The following is a 23858-nucleotide window of genomic DNA, read 5'->3' as shown; positions in this document are numbered from 1 at the left end:
ACCAGGGTCTTGACCTGACTGCAGTTCGGCGTTGTAACCACTCCTATTCAATGGCCGTGCAAAGCAAATTAATTACTTAAAAATTATACAATGTGATTTTCTGGATTTTTGTTTTAGATTCCGTCTCTCACAGTTGAAGTGTACCTATGATAAAAATGACAGACCTCTACATGCTTTGTAAATAGGAAAACCTTCAAAATCGGCAGCGTATCAAATACTTGTTCTCCCCACTGTATATGCACTCAAATAGCGAATGGAGGCTGCTTTTCCTCAGTTCGTTCTTAAATCATCCCGGGTAGGCTAATCCGGTTTTATAGCGGAGTTGCTGAGAAATAAATATTGTAACAGCTGGGATTGTCGTCGTTTTAGTGGCAACCACACAGGATATAGACATGTCTGGGTTTATAAGAACACTTATTTCACTTCACACGTCAACCATTGTTTGAGGAGAATGCAGCCTCGCTGCGCGACAGGTGATATTCTGCACAAACTCAGTGCCAAGGAAACGCACGTTGGTGAGATATTATGTAGTTAAAGGTAATATCAGCCAATTAATTATGAAAATATAAGAAATTGCCTATTACTAGGCTATTCAAAATCAAATATAAAATGTGCTGTAACTGAAGGCTAACTCTGTAAGCCACCCTGCACATCAATGAACCAAGAAGCATCCCCTAGGCCTATACGTTCTCTCCCAGACTCATGGATAGAAAGTTAGGAGTGTAGCATAAGGTAACCAGTCCATCCAATATGCATAATAATACAGTCCACACTCAAAGGTGTTTACTAGAATTAGTTTAATTTTGGAGTATAGGCTAGACCAATTATGTTCCAAAGACACCTTAGATATTTTTGTATGTGTTTTTCTGCCGCGCATAATATGCTGTAGGCTATTACACAATCATTATTTTAATTCGGGTGGGGGGTTTCGGACTCATAAGCATATGCATAAGCTCTAATATGCTTATGGGTGTTCTACATGCAACATCTTAAACGCTTTGAGTTAATAATCACCTTAGAAAGCATAGTCCATTTTGTTGTGTTTGGCTTTGAAGCAACCTGTTGTTGAACTTCTTTCTTCAAACTGATCATCACAGTGAGGTAACTAAATGTTGCCTAATGGTGAGTTTTAAAAACATAGTGCTGTTTTGATGATAAGTGTTTGATGTGATTCTAGATTGCATTTGCATTGAAGTCAGAGTGGTTTGAGGGACATTACCGGCAGGTCGTTAGCAAGTTGGGTACTACAAACGCATGTCCAGAGTGCCATCCTTACCTGTCATGTTCCTGACAGGTGTGTCGTGTTTGACGAAGATACATTTATTAATTTAGTGTACATTAGCACCATGAAAAGCATCTGCTGGCCCACTGACAACACAGGTGTCAATGGCTGCTTTACTTATGTAGACACCTGCAAACCCCTGCTGTAGAATTGGGCTTCATTGTGTCTTTAGCAGTGCATGAGCAATTGGAGTGCTGAAATTAAAGCGTTTGAGAATTCTATGTTGCTGTTTTGAAGTGAAGAACTGAAGCGTTTTACAAAGCCTTGGCCCCAGGTAGGAAGTGGGGAGTTGAAAGGGAGGGAGCACTGGGAGTGGAGGAGGGTCGGGAGCGCGCTTTCCCAGTCGACTGGGAAAAAAGAGATGCCTGGTAGCTCCTATGAAGTTTCTTCCTTCCTGCCCAGCATATTACAGATGGCTGGCTAAATTGTATGTTTTTGAAGTTAGGCTAAACTCTTGTGTTTGCTCCTCCCAGGGCAGCTCAGAAGCTGAACCTCTCGTCTAAGCGGAAGAAGCACCAGTCTCCCTCCCTGCTGCATTCCGGAGCCCAGCAGCCCTCCATCTACCCCACCAACTTCAGTGGCACCCTGCAGCTCTCACCGCCCCCCGCCCCACCATGCCTGCTTCACGCCATCTCAAAGGTCAAGGAGAACCCCGGGATGGGAAAGGTAAGGAGCAACAGGCACACACACAGACACATACACACAGACACATACACACAGACACATACACGTTTGTACATACACGCATATACAGTATGTATAAGTGATTGACATTCTAAATGGGAGAATGCACAGTGGCGACACATTAGTCTATAGGCAGCCAGTCGTCTGGTCTAGTCCATACAGATGCAGGCAGATAAGCCTGCTGGAATGTCATGAATTCACTCAGTTTGTAAGGACCACATTTCTCCCTCTGAATTGACTACAGTTTGTGAGGGAAAGAAAATACAAAAATCCAATCAAATTCACTTTAAGCTGAAAGTTTGCAAACATTATTACAGTGGATTTCTGCTAGCTGCGTTCCATAAACCTGATGATGAAATCGAACAGGATGTCGGTGATTGGTCTGTCATTAGCGTCAGTGCTGTATAAACACATCTTTCCTCTCGGGTTTATTGGGTATTGTTTGCTGGACTGAGATTCTGTATTTATAGAGTAGAAGTCCCCGAACAAGATTAGATCCCACCTGGTTGGGAAGTCGCTGCTTACTCTGCCAAATTTCCACACCATTGAGATTTTGTCCCATGTTGTAAATCTCACTTCATAAAAGACAGGCGTTATTAAGAAGCTTCCTCTCCCTACACCTGATTTACTGAGTTAGACATCTGTGACAGCCATAGGCTTGTTTTGAAAAGAGAAATCAGCTTGTTTACGGCATTGTTCTGAGTCTATAACCCCAGGTTTCCTCTTCATTAAGCACACTGTTACGGGAAACTCAACCTGTCATTGTGTCTCAGACATTTTTGAAGTTTGCAGTCACCTGGTTCAGACTACCAAGAGTTCACTGCTGTGAAACAATGCTTGTTTGAGGAACCGCAGCCAACACGATTTGAGTTGCCAACATTCTTTTGTCTGCGGTAGACAATTCATCCCAGCTCCTTTACACCTAATCTACAGTGTGCATTTCTGAAGAAATTACTGAAACAGTGAGGGGAATGGGTGCTGTGATGTTTTCTTATGCATTTATTCAAGACACGCATATCCATCCATGAAGAGTTGATGTCAATGCTGACCCAGACTACAGCCATTCAATGTGTTTTGTGGAGGGTTTGGACATGTAGAGGGGTGGCTGGGGGAAAATCCCAGCTAATGGATTTCTTGGTGGGATCAAAAGATAGGGGAACAGGGCCATTAGCAGAGAGGCCCGAGGTGTTAAAATGCAGCGGCTCCAGCCGATCCTCGCCGGCCCTGGTATCACATCTCTGCCAATGTAAATATAGCAGCTCTAGACGTTAGCTATCGCTCCATCACCCGGTTGGCTCAGCAGTCATATATGGAAGCCCGGTTTTAAATGTCATAGCAAATGTAATTTGCTCAACATATGTACACGTCAGTCACGATAACAGCCCCCCACGGAGCACAAAGAGAGTTTGCACTTGGCTGCCGGAACACTGGAGAGGAATTCCCTCTGTGGCAGAATGGAATCGCCACCACACATTGTTCCTTAGTGCCGGAGCCAGGATTTGTGGTAATATTTATAAACAAGCCATGGGAACAATAGGTCTTTTGTGTTGCGTGCTGCGAATGACATAGGAGAGACACACAGAGGATGAAAGGACCAGTCTTAGGTGTAGGTGCTTTTGCAGAAAGGGGAGGTGGGGGAACAGTTAGAATTATAATCAGCTGCTTCATACCACAGAGCCTCTCACAGGCATCATAGTCATTTTGTTTTTTTTGCGACAGAGGTTTTAGTTATTTTTATTGTCCCAGATTGAACTCCTTATCAATGTATGGTTGTTAAATCTCAAGCTGTTTGTAACCATGAAGGAGTGGGGGAGCGTGCCAATACACTGGTTCAGTGGATTGACTACCATTATGCTAAACCCAAAACGCACTGAGCTTTCAGGGATTTTTCAGAGCGAGGAGAAGCACCATTATCCATTCCTCTGCCTGACAACAGAGATGTTTATGTCTCCTGTCTGTCATACTACAAGATAGTCAAGGTTGAGTTTTCACAATAAAATGTTGACAGAGTGAGGATGTTTCTCTTATCAAAGGAATCATCCGCTCCTACATGTTTTTTATAAATGGTATTGCAGTTGTCAGAGAATAAAAAGTGTGAATTTGTTTGAGGGGGTTAGTCAGGGAGACTGACATAGATTAAAACACGAGCAAACACCACACACACACAGCTTCACCTATAACGTGGTGTGCATGCAGATGAAACCTGCTCTCTCCAGTTCAGGAAGTGCCAACAGACACAGCTGGCAGAATAGCTCCACTTGTCATGGCCACAACATAGTTCCAACATTAGACTAGATGAGAGATGTCACAGTAGAGGTGTGCTAAATCAACACCTTAAACACGACCAGTGACATACCATCCTGCTAGGATCATGGTGTATCGTGACAACTGAAGCGACACAGAATCTATGGACTCTAAGTTTAGACTCAATACAAACAGATCAGAGAGAGAGGCCATATGTTCCAATGCTACAGAGTTGCTCTTGGTCCAGAGAGCAGCCTGCTAGTTGAATAATCCCTCAGCATGGTGGTCGGCTCAGAGTCACAGTCATTACTGTTATGATTTACAATCTCAACCGTACACTGACACCATTAGGCTTTGTGTTGACTCTGTTCTCTCTCCATTACAAATTCCTCCCATGTCTGTGTGTACTGTATGTGCCATGTTATCTGCCTGTTATATCTGTTTTTAATGTGTGTGCTAACACATTTGCCATATTTACTTACATCTATGTTCTCTCGCTTTCCCTCTCCTCTCCTTGTGTTGCAGGTGAAAGTGATGATGCGTATCTGCCCCTCCCTGGAGGCTCCTGATTCGTCCGAGTCCATGTCCTTCCTGAAGGTGGACCCCAGGAAGAAGCAGTTGACCCTTTACGACCCCTCAGTCAACGACCACACCAATTCAGGGCACAGGAGAGCCACCGTGGCCATCCCAAAGATCTTTGCTTTCGACGCAGTGTTTACCCAAGATGCCTCTCAAGTAAGGACCAAGAAGTTGCAGACTGTGTATGCTGGCTGGGTGCAGTCCAGGGACTTAGTGAAAAAATGCCTTTCTTGGGTCGGGAGCATTCTTCCCAGTATGGGCCTCAACAGCTGGGGCTTTTAAGTCTGGGGAATGAATTGAATTCAGTCCACTTATATCTAAGCTCTCCTTTCATAGTCCAGTTATATCTAACCTCTCCTCTCCCAGTCCAGACCTTACAGACTAGTAGAACCATGGCCAAATTAAGATCAAAGTGGAAGGGCCAGACACTGAGGACATGTTTACTTGACGGTGATTGAGTAACATCCAGGCAACTCTGTTCTGCCCTCTAATCCCCCTATCGCTCTCTCTCACACACTCTCTATGTTTCTCCCTCTCTGTCTCCGTCAGGCGGAGGTGTGCTCAGGGACGGTGTCTGAGGTCATCCAGTCCGTGGTGAATGGTGCGGACGGCTGCATCTTCTGCTTCGGCCACGTCAGGCTCGGTAAGTAAGCCCCTCTTCTCCCCTCATCAGGCAAAGAAAAACATTATTTTTCACAGCCTGGTTCGATGTTCACATTCACAAATTGTTTAGTGGTGCACAGGAGTGAGCTGAGGAGAAGACAATATAGAGTTTGGATGAGCAAGGGCTAGTGAGAGACGGTGGTGAGGTGTGTCTTTCATTTTACCCACTATCATTGACCTGGATTCTTCACCCAGTCTGAGGGGCTGTCATTTCTCAAAACAAGCTTAATTTTCCCTTTTGTTCTCCACTGTGCTCATCCTACAGTGATTGTTCCTTGAATCACCCCCTTCACAAGTTCTTATAGACACAGTAGATTCCCAATCAACTGTACCCAATCCAGACAGCATATTACAAGTCTTCACAGTTTTATGAGAGACATGAGCAGCAGGCCGTATTACTTGTATATTAATGTCTCCATACGCCTTTCCTCTCACCCTCTCCTCCGTCTCCAGGCAAGACGTTCACCATGATTGGCAAAGACTGCTCCACCCAGAGCCTGGGCATTGTGCCCTGCGCCATCTCCTGGCTCTTCAAGCTCATCAATGAGCGCAAGGAAAAGACGGGCACGCGTTTCTCTGTCCGCGTGTCTGCCGTGGAGATCTGTGGGAAGGACGAGGCTCTGAAGGACCTCCTGTCTGAGGTGTCCATAGGAAGCCTGCAGGATGGACAGTCCCCAGGGGTCTACCTGCGTGAGGACCCCATCTGTGGCACTCAAGTGAGGGGAAAAAAGGCGTCTAGACATGTGCCCGTTTTCTTGCCTTTCTTTGTTCTCCCTCTCCATTTCTCTCCCTCTCCGTCTCTCTCTCCCTGTCTGGTATATATTAGTGTCTGTGTATTGATCTGATTCTCACTGCCATCTACCTCTGTCTGCCCCAAAGATTTAGGCCTTTGTATTGTCAGTTCTTTCATCTCCCAGGTCTTTCCTCTGTGTACTCTGAGCCCACATAGCCCTGCCTTACCCATCTCAATAATCCCTGCTCTATATTTTCACCAAAGACATCCACAATATCGACGTCTTTTCCATACCTTTTTATTGACTCCCCTGTCAGCATCCATCAGCATCTATTACCTCTGTGTTAGCTCTGGTCCTCTGCAGCACAACGGGACTAGTTGGGGGGATGGGGGATTGAAGGCACTGACAGGTGTTGCCGTCTGATGTTGTTTTTTGGGGTTCTGTGTGGACTGTGACTTCAAAGGCTGCCTGGAGTCCTGTGAAGATCCTCACAACTCCTCCTCCTCTTAGTAACCACGTGATGTGGCCTCCCTACTAGATGCCCCCCTCTCTACACCCATCCACCACCACATCCGTGTGGAGGAAAGTGCCCCTGCCCCCTGATCCTCCATTACCTCCCCTAATCCTCCTCCCTCTGTGTGCATATCTGTTTCCCTATAATTGCCTCGGAGACCCAATCTAATGGGCAAGAAATGTGTGCTTGGGTCCAATTAACTGTCTCCCCTCTCTCTCTCTCCTTTTTCCTCTCTCCTGCCTCTGTTCCCTTCTCACTCTTTTCCCTCACTCTCCAACTCCATGCTCTTTCCTTCTCTCTACCCCTGATCTTTTTTTACCCCCCTCTTACCCTCTCTCCCTCCTCCCCCCTCAGCTCCAGAACCAGAGCGAGCTCCGCGCCCCCACGGCAGAGAAGGCAGCCTTCTTCCTGGATGCAGCCATCGCAGCACGCAGCACCAGCAGGCCAGACACAGATGAAGAGGAGAGACGCAACTCTCACATGCTGTTCACACTGCACATCTACCAGTACCGCATGGAGAAGAGCGGCAAGGGAGGCAGTGAGTACAACTACTACTACAACACTATTACTACTATACTATCTATCAGTACCACATGAAGTGAGGCTCTCTCTGAACTCTAGTGTCACTCTGTGTGTCCTAGTGTCTTTGACTGTGATAGTTTCAGATTTTCATTCTGCTATTCTATTAATAATTTCACTCGATTCAACAAGTGCTCTGACCTTTTCGATTCTTCCGCAAGAGATAAATGCACAGAACCATATTGCTGCACATGAACAGAAAAAATATTTCACTGGCTGATTATGGACTTAATCGAGTAAAAATAATGACCTACAGTAGTTTAATGATGATGACTTTATTATGCCTTAATGATAGTGTTAAGTAGCAGATGTAATTTCCCTCATCAGTTCTGGTGCTGATGATAGTTCTTCAAGTGTCTGTGTTCCCAGAGGTAACCACCATAGCCATAGGAGACTGCACCACACTGGGCTAGATGGTGGATAAATTCTGAATAACTCTGAATGGATAAAAAACCTGAAGTCTCTCATTTGTAGTGTTTATGGATGGGTGCGCACTAGCCTCTTTATAAAAAAGTGTCTTGCTTGCATCCATGTGTTGTGCTAAGCGGAGGGAGAGTGTGCGCAGATTTTTTACATTTAATTTGACCTTTATTTCAAGCACTCCACTCCATAAGTATTGCTGACAAGAGTTTAATGGTTCGCCGCCTAGTCTGAAACTCTGTCATTTTCTCCCAATCATGTGAAATAACATATCAGTGACCTACATTACATTACAATGTGCTGCCTCGCTGCTTAATAACATTTGGAGAAATTCTGCTCATGTTCCGTCTACACTGAATTACTGTATTCATTTTGTATTTTATAGCACAGCCCCCCAAACTAGTTTTTGTATCCATGTGACAACAAGAGCCTTTCATTTCTGGAACCTTATTACCTGTCTGTTAAACTGAGACAATCTCAGCCCAGATTTGAATCACTTCAGACCGAAAGGCTTACTTGTGAATAAATCAGACTGCCATGTCTGGTCTGGTTTGGGCTGTGCCACTCCTGCCTAAATGGCGCAGCAGCACGTGGGAACCCTGTCTTCCTTCAGAGGGAGTGTCTGAATGTGTCTGTGCTGGGATATAACCTCACCTGGCTCTTCCTCCTGTGTCATCTACAGTGTCGGGCGGACGGAGCAGGCTGCACCTTATAGACCTGGGGAGCTGTGAGAAGGTGCTAAGTAAGAGCAGAGACGGAGGGGGAGGCCCATGTCTGTCTCTCACCGCACTGGGCAATGTTATCATGGCTTTAGCCAATGGAGCCAAGCATGTACCTTACAGGTAGGGGAACTAGTACTTTTTATACCTTTATTATGTAAAACCAGTGTCAGGTATGAAGTCGAGTACGTAATCAAAATGTTCGAGACAAGTTTATTCATGTACATTTACCTTCACTATCAAGGCTGTGTTTATCTAGCTTGCTATAGATTTAAAGCTATGTATCATTCTCAGCCATGTAGTTTTTTTATTTAATTTAACCTTTATTTAACTAGGCAAGTCAGTTAAGAACAAATTCTTATTTACAATGACTGCCGACACCGGCCGAACACGAACGACGCTGGGCCAATTATGCTCGGCTTATGGGACTCCCAATCACGGCCGGTTGTGATACAGCCTGGATTTTGCTACACTATGGAATCAGAAATGAGGTCAATAGACAGATAACATTTAATTTGGGTAATGCAATGCATACTGAGGGCTCTATTTTACCAAACCTAGTGCAATGGTAAATCTAAGTGCTGGTGGTGGCACTATAGGTTCGTGGGTGTGTCAGATATATTTTTGCTATTTTCACCACCACAATTATAGGCACATTTGCTGGCGGTGGGTTTTGCTGAAAACCAGTTAAAGGTGTGTCAAGGTTTGGCCCCTCACTGGCCAATCAGAACATGCTTCATGGCTAAATATGTGGTTGCTTCAAGTTGTGTATTTACGGTCTTGTGTATTGCATTGTCATCAACTCCAATTGGAATGTTAGTCCGTTATAGTCTAGTTTTAAGTAGCATGCCCCACATTTGCTAAATATGTTGAACATGTTCTAGTTGCATTGCTTCAATATGGAAATACATTGATAAACATATGCTATAGTATTCACACTGATATAGGGGCTAGGCCTACTGTAAATTGCAGTCTGGGCATGGACATGCCAAATGTAGTAAATAAGCTAGATTAAATTCACAAGGCTATTGCTAAGGACTAAAAGACAGTTTATAGCCTAATTGTTATCAAATTTGAATCAAAACTAAACAATATCTTGTTTTAAATAGGCTGTCTAAATACAGTTACAGCACCATAGTTGCTCCCTTGTGGGCATATAACAACGTAACTTAGACCATGGAGGTTTTTACGCACATTCAAACTTTTCACAGAAGCTGGATAAAGATCCAATGTAAAGGGAAAGGGGGAATATCAATTCACCATTATACTGCTCGTAAATGTAATGTTTTATAAACATCGTGGAACCATCCTACAGATCATATTTGCACTTCTCCAGAAATAGCAGACGAAATTCCAGCCATGTAGCCTACGTTATCACCATAAACCCATGGACGGGTAATATTTGTGAAAAGTTTGGTTATTAATCAAATTAAACGAAAAACAATCCATCTGCTTTATTTATTTTAATTTGACATTTTTACCCCTTTTTCTCCCTAATTTCGTGGTATCCAATTGTTAGTAGCTACAACTCATAGCTACAACTCCCGTACGGGCTCGGGAGAGATGAAGGTTGAAAGTCATGCATCCTCCGATACCAAACCGCACTGCTTCTTAACACAGCGCGCATCCAACCCGGAAGCCAGCCGCACCAATGTGTTGGGGGAAACCAATAGTTTGTTTCTAAATAGAAGATTCACAAAATGCACATGTCTCTACTATGGGTACTACTGGATAGGCTGCGCTTCTGCTCTCAAAATCCATGCCATTATCAGATGTGTTACCGTTAAGAGTCTTAAAACTTCCCATTTAGCACTGCATGAAATTGTCCTTTTTGCAAGTATTTTTAAGGACACGCCTCAAATATTGCCAGCCATCCCACCACAGTGGTGGTGAGCTGATGTTAGACAGGTAAATTACCAAACCTGGCGTTAGGACTGGAAAATGCCAGTGCACCAGTTTTTACACGACAAAATTGCAAACTAACGTGCATTTGACATTGTGCCTCCTTACCACCAGCCGAAAATAGAGCCTGTAGTGTAAAGGAAATATACTAAGAGGTTAGAACCAAAATAAAAGTTGAAGAATATGAAATGAGTCTCTGGCAGACTAATATTACGTGTTAAGGACACTGGTTGAATGTCAACCAACACTAACGTTTGTTTGCTAGTCATTAGCACAGACAGGGATATAAGGCACTGAAAGATCCTGCCGTTTCATGAGCAGTAATGATAATGATGGTGTGTGTGAACGTGTCATCTCTAGGGACAGCAAACTGACGATGCTGCTGAGAGAGTCGCTGGGGAACATTAACTGCAGAACCACCATGATCGCCCACATCTCTGACTCCTCTGCTAACTACGCTGACTCCCTCACCACCATCCAGCTGGCCTCACGCATCCACCGCATGAGGAAGAAGAAGTCCAAGGTCTGTGTCTCGACTCGAAGAGCTTTCAGTATCATAGGCTGTAAACAGTGGTATAGCCGCATGGGTATTCTCTATTTGAACATATTTTGATGAACACAGCACTTACTGTTTTGATGAGGGAAAGGCATAGATTCTCACAGTTATATACGTTTTTAGTGATCTCAAGAGTGTATTACAGTGGTGTTATTAACAGAAGTTGCATTGTTCACCATTTCATGGCATGAAATGAATCGGGACCTCTGTTAATGCAAGGTTATTAGTGCCATAATTCAGAGCTAGTTTTTCTTGGCTTCAACACATAATCATGTAATCAATAGGGCTGCCTAAGGATTAGGGAAATAATTACTCCAGATAATTAGGTGGAACGACAGCATGTATTTATTTTGCATTGGTCTCCGGCGTGATTATAATGCATTCCACGCACACCAATTCATATTATTGACATAAATTTCAGTGTGCCTATTGATGTGCACTTTTAACCTTTAAATGTATTGACTGGCCATTTTAAAAGGGATTTATTATTACACGATTGAATTAAATATAAATTGAAAGAGAGACATGCGGAAAAATGATATAAAGACTGTTTAAATAAGTCTAAAGTAATGATGTTATATCTTGAATATAAGACGTGTGCAGACATTCTAATTATGTAGCAGTCTTGTACTAAGCATTTTACACATATCCCATATACACTGTTTTGTACGTTTCTGGCTGTCTTGCAGTATGCATCCAGCTCCTCTGGAGGGGAGAGTTCCTGCGAGGAGGGGAGGATCCGTCGGCCGCCCCACCTCAGACCCTTCCACCCCCGGACGGTAGCCCTGGACCCGGACTTGCCCTCCCTGCTCAGCGACCCAGACTACTCTTCCAGCAGCGAGCAATCCTGCGACACCGTCATCTACGTGGGTCCGGGCGGCGCCGCCATCTCTGATAGGGAGCTGAGTGACAACGAGGGCCCCCCTGCCTTCGTTCCAATCATCCCCTCTCTGAACAGGAAGCGTTCTGGGAAAGAGGGCCCCCTGGACAGAGACCACTTCTTCATGTGCAACACGTTTGCTGAGCTGCAGGAACGCCTGGAATGTATTGACGGCAGCGAGGAGCCTACAGCGTTCGTTGGAGAGGGTAGGGGAAGTCAGGCTAGCCCACAGATAGACAGCAAGGCAAAGGAAGGCCCTGGCTCAGCTTCCCTAAAGACTTTAACTAAAGCCTCCTTCTCCCAGGAGAATATCTCACCCAAACTTCCTCCTAAATCTGTAGCCACTCCGCCATCCAGCAGCCCCCAGGTAAGCCCCTCAAAGTCTAAACTGGAACATTCCAGAGGGGTTTCAGAGAGCGTGTGCAGAACGAGTGCTGATGGTGAGAAGGTGATGATGTCAGAGAGCCGGGCTAGCCCAATCGAACAGGATGTGGCCACGGTGCCAGCCTCTGAGCCAGTGGTGCGGGAGAAGGTCTACTTCAATAAGAAGCCCTTGCCCAAGCCTGCTCCCCCTCCCCCACAGCAGAGAGACTCACGCAGAGGCAACGGAGAGGCAGAGGAGAGGTCCACCACTAGAATGCCGCCCGTGGGAATGAGCCATCAGACTGGGAAACGGGGGGAGTCTGGTAGAGTCCAGACCAGGGGACCAGTAGAAGTGTGCCAGCTACGCTCCACCCTGAGAGAGAGGTGCCTGGACAGGGACATCCTCCGGGCTACGGTGACCCTGCAGCAGCCTGTAGAGCTGAACGGAGAGGATGAGTTGGTGTTCACTGTGGTGGAGGAGCTGTCCATCGGCAGCATCATAGACAACGGTCGGCCCTCCAGCATCATCAGCTTCAACAGCGACTGCTCCCTGCAGGCCCTGGCCTCCGGCTCCCGGCCCGTCAGCATCATCAGCAGCATCAACGATGAGTTTGACGCCTACACGTCAGCTGTGGGGAGTGAAGTCAACATTGAGGTGCACACCCCCTTACAGGATGACGCATTTGTGTGTGTGGGCAGCAGGGGCTCGTCCATCAGCTCCTGGCTCAGTGAGGTCAGCGTCTGTACTCTGGAGAGTGAAGGGGCCCACTCGGCAGACGTCTTCCTCCCACAGACTAAGCACATCGGCCCAGAAGGCACCTTGTATCTGGATTCCCTGGGTATGTTTCACTGTGAATCATCCCCAAGGGACACCAAGAACTCCCTGAATGACAGCGGCTTTAGCTTTTCTGAACTGGACAGTGACAGCACAGCGTCTAGCAAACTGTCCCTGACAAAGTGCCCTCCGTCTCCCGACTTAACCAAAGGATCCCTCAGATTCCCATTCAAAACAGCGAAAGTGAACTTTATCAGTTCCTCTTTACAACCCTCCCAGGGCCCTTACATAGTCCACTCCAGTCTTCCCAGGAAAATTAAACCTACCTCATCCATCACCCATAGTAACAGCAACAGCAGCAGTCATGAACCACAGAGACAGGAAGTCAAGCAGGAGGACCCCTGGCAGCGCATTGACAACCACTATGAACCTCAGCTCCCAGTCCCCAGTGCCACTGCCACAAGCAAGCTCCCCAGAACCCCAGTGAGTGGCATTCCCTGCCGAAAAGCTGGTGTTTTCAACAGCAACAGCGTACCTCGCCAGCCCACGGTGCAGGGCTCTACCTCAGCCCAGAGGGTGGTGGACGGCTGTGAGAAGTCGCCCAGCAAGAAAGCAGGGTCCCCCAGCAAGATGCCTCAGCTCAGACGAGGGGCCACCACCCTAGGCACTGTGCCTGTCATCCATGCCTCCCCGGAGACCAAGGTCACCACCCAGGACATCACAGCTACAACCAACAGTCTCAAGTTTTCCTCTCTGGGGAAAAATGGGAAGACCAATGGGCAGAAAGCCAGCATGCTCCCCAAACCTGGTGGTAACTCACCTCCCCTCCCCCCAGTGCGCAAATCCAGTCTGGATCAGAAGAACAAGACCCTGCTGCACCAAAGTGCCTTAAAGTCTGCGTATGGAGAAGCAGGGAGGTCCTTACTCACCAGGGGGACAGTGTCAGAGGATGAGCTAGAGGTCCGCTGCAGAGGAGACTCCAACAGCCTCAAAACATCCAGCCTCAAGGGTGACTACACCTCGGCCAAAGCCACATCCAGCCTGAAGGCCAGAGGGGATGCTGGACAGAAGCATTACAGCAGTCAGACGTCTCTGGAGAGATGTGACAGCATGTCCATGGTGGGCTCCAAACCCACCCTCAGCCGAGAGAACAGTGGGGCCAGCCTGGGCAGCAGCATATCCAGCAGGCCAATTCCCAGATTTGGTTTACCCATCTCAAGCAGCTCTGCCATTGCTACCTCCCCACCTTCCCCACGTTGCACCACAGGTGCTCTAGGTAAACCTGGGCAGGTCAAAGGTAGTGTTAACCCCAGAGCGTTAGGAGCGGTCAATGGAAGTAAGGCCCGTTTATTGTCAGCGAGCAACTCTAAAGGCCTGAACTCCTCCACCAAGTCCCTGGCAGCTCCAGCCACCAGGAACATAAATGCCAACCTCCCCCCAACTGGTAAGACCTCTGCCCCTCGGGCCACCGCAGCCGTCAACAGCAAGCCTGGCCGGGGCACCATCATGGGCACCAGGCAGGCCATGCGGGCAGCCAACAGCCGGGTCAGTGAACTGGCATCAGGCAGCACATCAGGCAAACACCTGAGGGGCTCAGGGGACTCTGATAGTGGTAATGACAGTGGGGTGAACCTGAGTGATGACAAGTCCCCTGTGGCCATGCTGCCCTCCCCCTACAGTAAGATCACAGCCCCCAGGAGGCCGCAGCGCTACAGCAGTGGACACGGCAGTGACAACAGCAGTGTTCTGAGTGGAGAGTTGCCCCCAGCCATGGGCCGAACAGCCCTCTTCTACCACAGCGGGGGCAGCAGTGGTTATGAGAGCATGATCCGTGACAGTGAGGCCACAGGCAGTGCATCCTCTGCACACGACTCCATGAGCGAGAGTGGGATGTCTTCCTCAGGCCGCCCCAGGACCTCAAAGTCCCCGAAGAAACGCAATGGTAAGAGCTCTGAATCTGTATACATCATTATGCATAATCTCTGATAATATCCTGTACAACCGCATACTGTTAGGGAATCAAAAACATGTGAAAGTTCCATAAAATCCCAAGCATTACTTAGGTCCTTTTACAAGCCTTCTTGTTTAAGTCCAGTCTTTGATGTTTTTTTACAACCCTGTATGTGATGTCAAACAGTCCACTTGTTAAATAATGGAGAAGGTCATTAATGGAGGACATATGTCCAACTGTCTCTGTAAAAGCCTCTTGTCTAGAAGTCACAAAGCACGTCTATAAATTCCCCCTAATTGCTTTGGAAAAGCAGTGTTCTTGCACAGAGCAGCTTAGAAAATCCCTAGTTAAGGGTTGTTAAGGGTGAAGGTTCACTGCTTTTGACTTTAACTAGATGTGTCATGCTGAAAAGCAGACTGAGTGGTGTTCCCATCTGAAATAAGAACTACAGTTCTGCAGTTCTCCAGATCGAAGCAGCATGGCAGAGAAGTATAGCACAGAATCCCCAAACAACATCGAGTACAACCTGTCGCTTTCTCCAACTTCCCCAGGCAATCTTGTAAAGATAGCTTCTTAAAATGTGATTCTTAGAGTTTATTGGTTTTCTCTTTCTGATTCAGCAGAATACATTACTCTTATATGGGAAATGTAATTAAGGTATGTAATGAGCTGACTTTGAACTAAATTGAACAGCACTGGAAAGTCGTGACCGTGTTTCAGCTCTCGTAGATTTATATAGTCAACCTTTTCAATTCATATAATGTGGTAGGACTATGATATAGACGGTGGTGAAAGCCTTATACATATGCAATCAACAGCACGCTCAGGAGGTCTGTGTTAAAGCCTGCTATCGCTTTACATCTCCATCTCAGCCTCATACATATTTACTGCTCGGCCCTGGCAGATATTGCCATTTGTATATTTCCAGCAGTAATTGATGTGCCTGTTTGTCTGTGTCTCGCCAGGGCTCCAGCGACGGCGACTCATCCCGGCCCCCCTGCCAGACACCTCATCCCTGGGGAAGAAGACTGGCACAGCTGGCCAGTGGGTGGATCTGCCGCCCATGTCAGGAGCACTAAAGGAGCCCTTTGAGATTAAGGTGTATGAGATTGATGATGTGGAACGGCTCCAGAGGAGGCGTCAGGAGGACTCAGCCGAGGTGAGCGAGGGGTCACGCTTACTGTCTGTAATACAAGCTCCCCATACTGTAACAACTTATTTTAGAGTCCTGTCATTAGGTTCATGTTCATCACTACATACATGCTGCTTAGCAATGTCAGGCTCAGCAATATTCTGAATGTGCTACATTGATTTCAGCAATATTCTGAATGTGCTACATTGAAGCCAGGCATGGCATCGTGGGAAGGTCTTGGCTAACTCCTTCACCAGTTTCTTATTAAAGAACAAGATGGTCCTTCTGTAGCTCAGTTGGTAGAGCATGGCGCTTGTAACGCCAGGGTAGTGGGTTCGATTCCCGGGACCACCCATACGTAGAATGTATGCACACATGACTGTAAGTCGCTTTGGATAAAAGCGTCTGCTAAATGGCATATATTATTATATTATATTAAATATGCATCTTAGACGTTTGACTTTCAGTCTGCCCAATGGTGATTCCCGGCACCTTTAAGTGTCTGTGTGACCACAGTCAGAGCCCAGTGTTACGCTATCCGGACTTTTGAAGGAATGTGAAGAGATCAGGACGCAATTACTGTCTGGGGTTCATTGGTTTAGATATGACTGAGGCTGGTGCTGGTTGACGGAGGGGGAAGGGGTGGTGGTGAAAAGAGCAGTCCAGGAATTTGTGATGAATGTGCATTCCCCCCTCCACAGCCCATCAGCCATCACCATGGCCCATCCCTGGCTGCCTGATGGCTCTTTATGGCTGGCGCTACTTGCTATGGGTCATTAACTGCTCCCACAAGTTTGAGGTAGCCAGACAGGGATTTGTTAAGAGAAGATATTAAATCAGCTGGTGGTGGTTTGATTTAGTTTCAATTAGGAAAAGATTATCTTCAATTTGTCTTTCCCAGCCATCACTGGTTGAATGGCTGTGAAAGCCGAATTGGGGACCGTCATTCCCAGACCAGTTTTGGAATACCATGTAATGTGTGCATCAAGGCTTGTTTCAATGTGTGTATATTCACATGTCTATTTGTGTTCTCATGGATTTTTCTGTGTGTATATATACACAGGGTTCAGTACTCTGTATATTCATGTCTGTTTGTGTGTTCATGTTTGTTTGAGTTCTAACTGTTAGATCATAACTCTGTCTAGAGTAAGATAATATTTTTGATCTTTTGTATTTACTCTTCTTCCCTTTTCTCCTCTTTAACAGCCATTCCTAGATGTTGAGAAGGTATGTTGATTTTTCTGGATGGCTGAGGCTTCATTATTATGTAATGGGAGTTGGGGAATAGTTTGGAGTGAGGGAAGAACAGGCATTAATTGCATGCACAGATCTCAAATGAGGTTTCGGCCCATTGTGACAGGAAACCAGTATTCTTATATTACAATACCTGGAAAATGTCCAGAAATGTTAATATACACAACTGTGTCTGTATATCCTGCAATTCTTTAGCAGCAGTAAAAAATGCTAGTCCGATGACGGCCATGAATCTTCATCTTCAAGCTTACTCTGAATTTCAAACCGTTCCTGTCACTCACCACCCTATCATTTCTCTCTCTCTCTTTCTCGCTGTCGCTCTCTCAGGGGCTGCTGTACTTCAACAGTAAGCTGAAGGTTCTGGAGCGGCGGCAGCAGCAGATCAGGGAGCTGAAGGTTAAACACGAGACACTGAAGGAAGAGCTAGAGGACACCAAGACCCGGTTGATGATGGACCCTTGCAAGTGGATAGGAGAGTGTGAGTATCTGCTAGACTATTCCAGGATAGGGGAATATGGGAATTTACACATTTTTATTCTTCATATTCCCCACCAAAATAGAAAGTTATCTTCCTATTGATAGTTAACTTGATTCTGTGGCTGTAGGTTTCTGTTGATTTCTGTTGACTGTAGGTGACCATGACTTTACTCCTCTGCTCTCCTGTCTCTTCTCTTCCAGTTGAGGTGGACCAGGATTTGGACAAGGAGTCCCAGGAGTACCTGGAGGCCCTGAGTCAGGTCACAGAGGAGCTGGATTTCTGTGTCAACATATGCAAGTCACGTGTCATGATGGTGACGTGCTTCGACATCAGTGTGGCATCACTGCCTGACACTCAAGAGGGACTTCGAGAAGTGGAAGTCTGAGAAGGTGCGAAATGAGAGATGGAGAATCCAGAAAGTGAGAAAGGAATGATGATGAAATGTAGCAGCCAGTTCATATTGCTGGAATGAAGTGACAAGAAAAACTAAAAGACAAAAGATGAGACAAACAGGATGAGGGTCTTTGCATGAAGACAGAGGAGATCTGAACCGACTTATCTACAGTGCCTCGTTGTTCTGGACATGTTCTTGTTGGAATGGGAGAGAAACGTGTGCACAGACAACAACGGTGTCTGTGTTTCCTGCATGATGAGAGAGAGGCCATCATTTACCCAAGAGTCATTCAACGACAACCAGAAGTGCCTTTTTCACTCAACTTATTTTGAGTCATAATTTTTTGTATGGTGCTAGTATCATAACCAGCATACCTAAGCAAACCCTGAACATATTCCTTTTAAGAAATAATAATTTTATATTGCATTGTATAGTGTATTTATATGATTATGTGTGTAAAAATATAATTTGTAGGTAAAAAAAAATGTAAGAAGAAAAAGGAAGAGCAATAAGCTAATGTTATTGCGTTCCCAAACTTTGCCTTTTCTCATGTTTCAAACCAACCTCAGTCAGCATTTTTCCCATTTATCCAGCCTCTTTGCGCCTTATGTTATCTTTCTTGTTCTGTAGTTTTTCTACCTTTTTAAACCAGGTCTGTGTTATCTTGTCAAGGACTTGGTTTGCTGTTATCACTCAACCACTGCCAGCGGAGCTGTGAAAGCTAGCAGGGTTGAGTAAATGTTTCCTCCCTCCAGTTGCCTTGATCCCAAAGGGCCCCAGTGGAGGTGCTGAGATGGGTGATGGTGGAGGTGTAGAAAAGGGGAGAGGAAAGTATGTGGAGCTGAGCTATGTTTGCCCCTTGTTTATTTAATAGAAAATTTGGCAATGGCAGAGCATATCATACACCATACAGGGCTGCTCCCAACAGGCTGTGTGTACGCCATGATTCATGGGTGTGACAGTAAGCTCTCTCTGGTGCTCTGTGTTAGGGGTGTCCAGAGTCCAGTGCGCACTGACGAGGCATAGTGGTGCTTGTCAGTGCGTACATTTTTATCCCTAGATGAGCCTCAACTAGGTTCTACTGACACGAACAAAAGGGCATAGATGAGATGCCACAAGCAAAGGTAATTCTACGGCTCGTGTTGTACTCTTTTTACTGGTGCCAAGCCTTGGTTCTATGCATTCCAACATTCTCACTCCCACTATAAAAACCTCATACACTATATATACAAAAGTATGTGGACACTCCTTCAGATTAGTGGATTCGGCTATTTCAGCTACACCTGTGGTGTATAAAAGTGAGCACACAGTCATGCAATGTCAATAGACAAACATTGGCAGTAGAATGGCCTTACTGAAGAGCTCAGTGACTTTTAACATGGCACCGTCATAGGATGCCACCTTTTAAACAAGTCAGTTAGTCAACTTTCTGCCCTGCTAGAGCTGCCCCGGTTAACTGTAAGTGCTGTTATTGTGAAGTGGAAACGTCTGGAAGCAACAATAGCCCAGCCGCGAAGTGGTAGGCCACACAAGCTCACAGAACGGGACCACCGAGTGCTGAAGTGTGTAAAAATCCTCTGTCCTCGGTTGCAACACTCACTACCGAGTTCCAAACTACCTCTGGAAGCAATGTCAGCACAAGAACTGTTCGTCTGGAACTTCATGAAACGGGTTTTCATTGGCCGAGCAGCCGCACACAAGCCAAAGATCACCATGGGCAATGCCAAGCGTCAGCTGAAGTGGTGTAAAGCTCGCTGCCATTGGACTCTGGAGCAGTGGAAACGCGTTCTCTGGCGTGATGAATCACGCATCACAATCTGGCAGTCCGACTGAAGGATTTGGGTTTGGCGGATGCCAGGAGAACACTACCTGCCCGAATGCAAGGTGCCAACTGTAAAGTTTGGTAGAGGAGGAATAATGGTCTAGGGCTGTTTTTCATAGTTCGGCCTATGCGCCTTAGTTACAGTGAAGGGACATCTTAACGCTACAGTATACAATGACATTCTAAACAATTCTGTGCTTCCAACTTTGTGGCAACAGTTTGGGGAAGACCCTTTCCTGTTTCAGCATGACAACGCGCCCGTGAACAAAGCGAAGTCCATACAGAAATGGTTTGTTGAGATTGGTGTGGAAGAACTTGACTGGCCTGAACAGAGCCCTGTTCTCAACCCCAATCGAACACTTTTGGAATGAATTGGAACGTCGACTGGGAGCCAGGCCGAATCGCCCAACCACAGTGCTGAACCTCACTAATGCTCTTGTGGCTGAATGGAAGCAAGTCCCCGCAACAATTTTCCAACATCTAGTGGAAAGCCTTCCCAGAAGAGTGGAGGCTGTTATGGCAGCAAAAAGGGGGGGCAACTCCATATTAATCGTCATGATTTTAGAATAAAATATTCGACAAGCAGCTGTCCACATACTTTTGGTCATGTAGTGTAAATCAACAGCACTGACAGTTTGCAATGACTCAGAACCCTCCCTTAGATCTGCTTCAAAGCTACATATATATAACACTTCTCTCCAACATTCTATTTTCTTTGCAAATTTAACCTGATGTCTCAATCAAAGACTAGGATAGGCTCTAAGAGTAATGTCCTAACTAAAGTCCACGAGAAACCAGTTTATACATGCAATGAAGCAACTTCAGATGTTGATGTTGTATGGCAAATAAAATCAATCAACCAATTGTATGTAGTGGCCAGAATGTGTGTGTCTGAATTACTTCTCTTAAAACGGTGAGAACAAAGATGATTGACTGATTTTAGTTATCTACTAAGAAACTAGCTTTTGTTGTATTTTGGTGTTTGATTTTTAACTAAAATATTAATTTGTTTTCTTTCAAAGATACTCTCAGGCCCTTTCTGAAGATGCTGCATGAGATTTTATTGATTTCTAAGAATGATTTCTATTCCATTTTTACCATTTTGATTTTTATATAGCCTCTGCTCTCCCTAATGTGGGGTTTGTTTCATGAATTAAATTACTATTACCAAACCGAAACATTTCAAGAAAGTTTAAGTATGTCATATTTCATATAAAAACCCATATTTTCTAATGTCCTTGGTTTTGTATAGGATTTTCTGACCTTGTGTATAAATGTATGATATGGCAGCTCGTGTTGAGTTTTATCTGTGAATAAATTAGGTTTCTTCTTATTGCTGACATTGTGAATATATTGTTCTTCATTGGTTGTCTTGAAACAAACCATTCTGTTAGGCCCAATGGTTTGGCCTACATAATTCAAAGCCACAATAATTGGTCGTCAAACTAGATTGAAAGCCATGTTTGGTTGATAACGTAATGAAGGCTTAACAGTTTTCAACCTCAATTGGAACGCAAATGTATCAAAATAGTTCAGTTCTAGCGAAATAAAAAGGGTCGGGAATATCTGGTTGGCGTTTGTCAAACGTATTTTATTTAGACTTTCAATGTTTTCTGCCAACGCGAAGCGGGAATTGGGCTTGCGCAGGAGGAACTGACCATTTGCAAATGCAACACCGGATGAGCAGAATTGCCTACAATAATGAATACATTAGTTCGTATATGTTACTTCAAAGACTATGCTCTCTTTGACCAAGTAATTTGAGTTTCATTTGCGGTTAATAGCCTAGCCTACATTTGCCACGATAGGCCTATGAGCCAACTCTGATCGTGTAGGGATTTATCAGACAGATTGGTGGCCAGAAGAAAAAGGGAGGGGTGAGTAGGCGAGTGGTATTGAAGAATATAAACCCATTTATATCTCTCTTCACCCGATAATTCGTCCACCACCACACACAGTTGAGTGACCTGTTGGCCTCACCTGCTCAACAGTTCACACTCAGATGCTTGATTTGATTGGGAGTCTACCTTAATTCCACACAGTCACTGTTTGGTAAGCTCAGTAACCAACCGTGTTGTTTGTTGTAAGTCTGGACTCGAGACCGGTTCGTAATTTCTTCCGGAGATCAGCGGAGTGGAAAAGGTCATTAGCTCCCATTGTCAGGCCATAAAACCACGTTGCCAGGTCAAATATCAGCTATTTTCACGACATTAATATTTGATCGACTATTGAAGCCTAGGCTTACAACTTTACTCGTAGCATTACGGTCCTTTACTTTCGTTGAAAAACATCTTCAAACTTTGTCGCGCTCGTCAGAATTTCCTTGACTCCTGGTAGGAAATAGTGGGAGATATTTGAACGCTCACTATTAGTAAGCGCAGAGTGTGGGAATTTGTAACATATTGTGTTATCTATTATAATAGCCCTGTTTGGGTTGGTGATAATTTGTCAGTAGCTTTCCATTTGCCCCTCAACATGCATTTTTTACCAGTCAATGTCTAAGGAATCCATATGTTGTTCTGAAAAATGAACACAGAAATACTGGACATTTTGAAGTCATATTATGGTGGTGATTTGACACCACTACAATCCTGGTCTTGACTTGGTCTCCAACCCCTCGACCCTCCCTTCTGGTCTTGACATGGTCTCCAACCCCTCGACCCGCACGCCTGGTCTTGACATGGTCTCCAACCCCTCGACCCGCACGCCTGGTCTTGACATGGTCTCCAACCCCTCGACCCGCACGCCTGGTCTTGACATGGTCTCCAACCCCTCGACCCGCACGCCTGGTCTTGACATGGTCTCCAACCCCTCGACCCGCACGCCTGGTCTTGACATGGTCTCCAACCCCTCGACCCGCACGCCTGGTCTTGACATGGTCTCCAACCCCTCGACCCGCACGCCTGGTCTTGACATGGTCTCCAACCCCTCGACCCGCACGCCTGGTCTTGACATGGTCTCCAACCCCTCGACCCGCACGCCTGGTCTTGACATGGTCTCCAACCCCTCGACCCGCACGCCTGGTCTTGACATGGTCTCCAACCCCTCGACCCGCACGCCTGGTCTTGAATCGGTCTAGCTTTAGTAGTCTTGAGCCCAAAACTGGTAACTAACCAATATTCACATCACCCCCTTTTCTAAAAAGAAACGGTTTCCACAGATGTATTATTGCTGCCAAATAACTGCTTGTGATTCATCTCCCAGGTGCATACATAAGCATTTTTGTGCAATGATAAAAGTTAAATATGCAGCCATCAAACAGATATTAGAAGTGTAGCAAGATTAATGGCACCGCTATCAAATATGGTTCTCAACTATGTGATATTCCAGGTGTGTAATACAGATGAGTGGAGAGGTAGACCTTCCGCCATGCTGAGCGATACAGTCTTGCCTCCCTGTTCTTTTAATTTGATTAAAAGCATAGGAGGGAGACGTGGCAGGCTGGCAGGAGCAGCTGGTTGCAGTGTTTCAAATCCATTCCACGGGTGGGCTGGGTTTAGCCTTTGGCCATATTCGGTCTGGGTGCTCTTTGACTCAGGAAAGGAGGGCCAATTCAGAGTTCTTAGTGGTTGTTACACACGCCTCTATGAAGAGGGAACGCAACACCCTGCTACAACTAAACTCTCCGTGAAGTGAAAAAGGTATGGACTGTAGGTGCAAGTAAGAATGACAGACAGAATGTGGTACCGTTTACAAGGACTTTATTCCTTTACACGGTAGTATGGGGAAAAGGGGCTGGACGGAACCAAAGCGAAGAAAGTAAATCTCAAAGCCCCCCCCTCTTACCTGCCTACCCACTACTTACCTAATTTAGCACCACCACCTGGTGCCCTAACCAAAATACAGGGGGTGGTCCACCCAGGTCTTACATAGTGTGCCTAGACAGCGAATATGCTACGGGTATATGTATGCCCGCGGGCCTCTTGCCTAAGC

General features: G+C 45.8%; 1 protein-coding gene across 3 annotated transcripts in view; it reads left to right on the top strand.

Moving 5' to 3' along the window:
* The window catches only part of LOC118368267 (kinesin-like protein KIF26A), a 99187-nt gene extending 77920 nt beyond the window's left edge, over window positions 1–21267 (top strand). For all 3 annotated transcript variants that reach the window (XM_035752240.2, XM_035752241.2, XM_035752242.2), the window contains 12 exons: window positions 1756–1948; window positions 4736–4945; window positions 5339–5432; window positions 5906–6168; window positions 7055–7238; window positions 8382–8541; window positions 10681–10843; window positions 11566–14836; window positions 15811–16004; window positions 17184–17204; window positions 17559–17709; window positions 17910–21267. In XM_035752240.2, coding sequence (XP_035608133.1) covers window positions 1756–1948; window positions 4736–4945; window positions 5339–5432; window positions 5906–6168; window positions 7055–7238; window positions 8382–8541; window positions 10681–10843; window positions 11566–14836; window positions 15811–16004; window positions 17184–17204; window positions 17559–17709; window positions 17910–18094 — 5089 coding nt within the window. In that variant the 3' untranslated portion in view covers window positions 18095–21267. The remainder of the gene's footprint in view (window positions 1–1755; window positions 1949–4735; window positions 4946–5338; window positions 5433–5905; window positions 6169–7054; window positions 7239–8381; window positions 8542–10680; window positions 10844–11565; window positions 14837–15810; window positions 16005–17183; window positions 17205–17558; window positions 17710–17909) is intronic.
* The last annotated feature ends 2591 nt before the right edge of the window (window positions 21268–23858 follow it).

The sequence above is a fragment of the Oncorhynchus keta genome, chromosome 35 (genome assembly GCF_023373465.1).
Source record: "Oncorhynchus keta strain PuntledgeMale-10-30-2019 chromosome 35, Oket_V2, whole genome shotgun sequence".
Taxonomy (NCBI): Eukaryota; Metazoa; Chordata; class Actinopteri; order Salmoniformes; family Salmonidae; genus Oncorhynchus; species Oncorhynchus keta.
The sequence above is the reverse complement of the archived record's forward strand: the minus strand, read 5'-3'. Positions and strand labels throughout refer to the sequence as shown.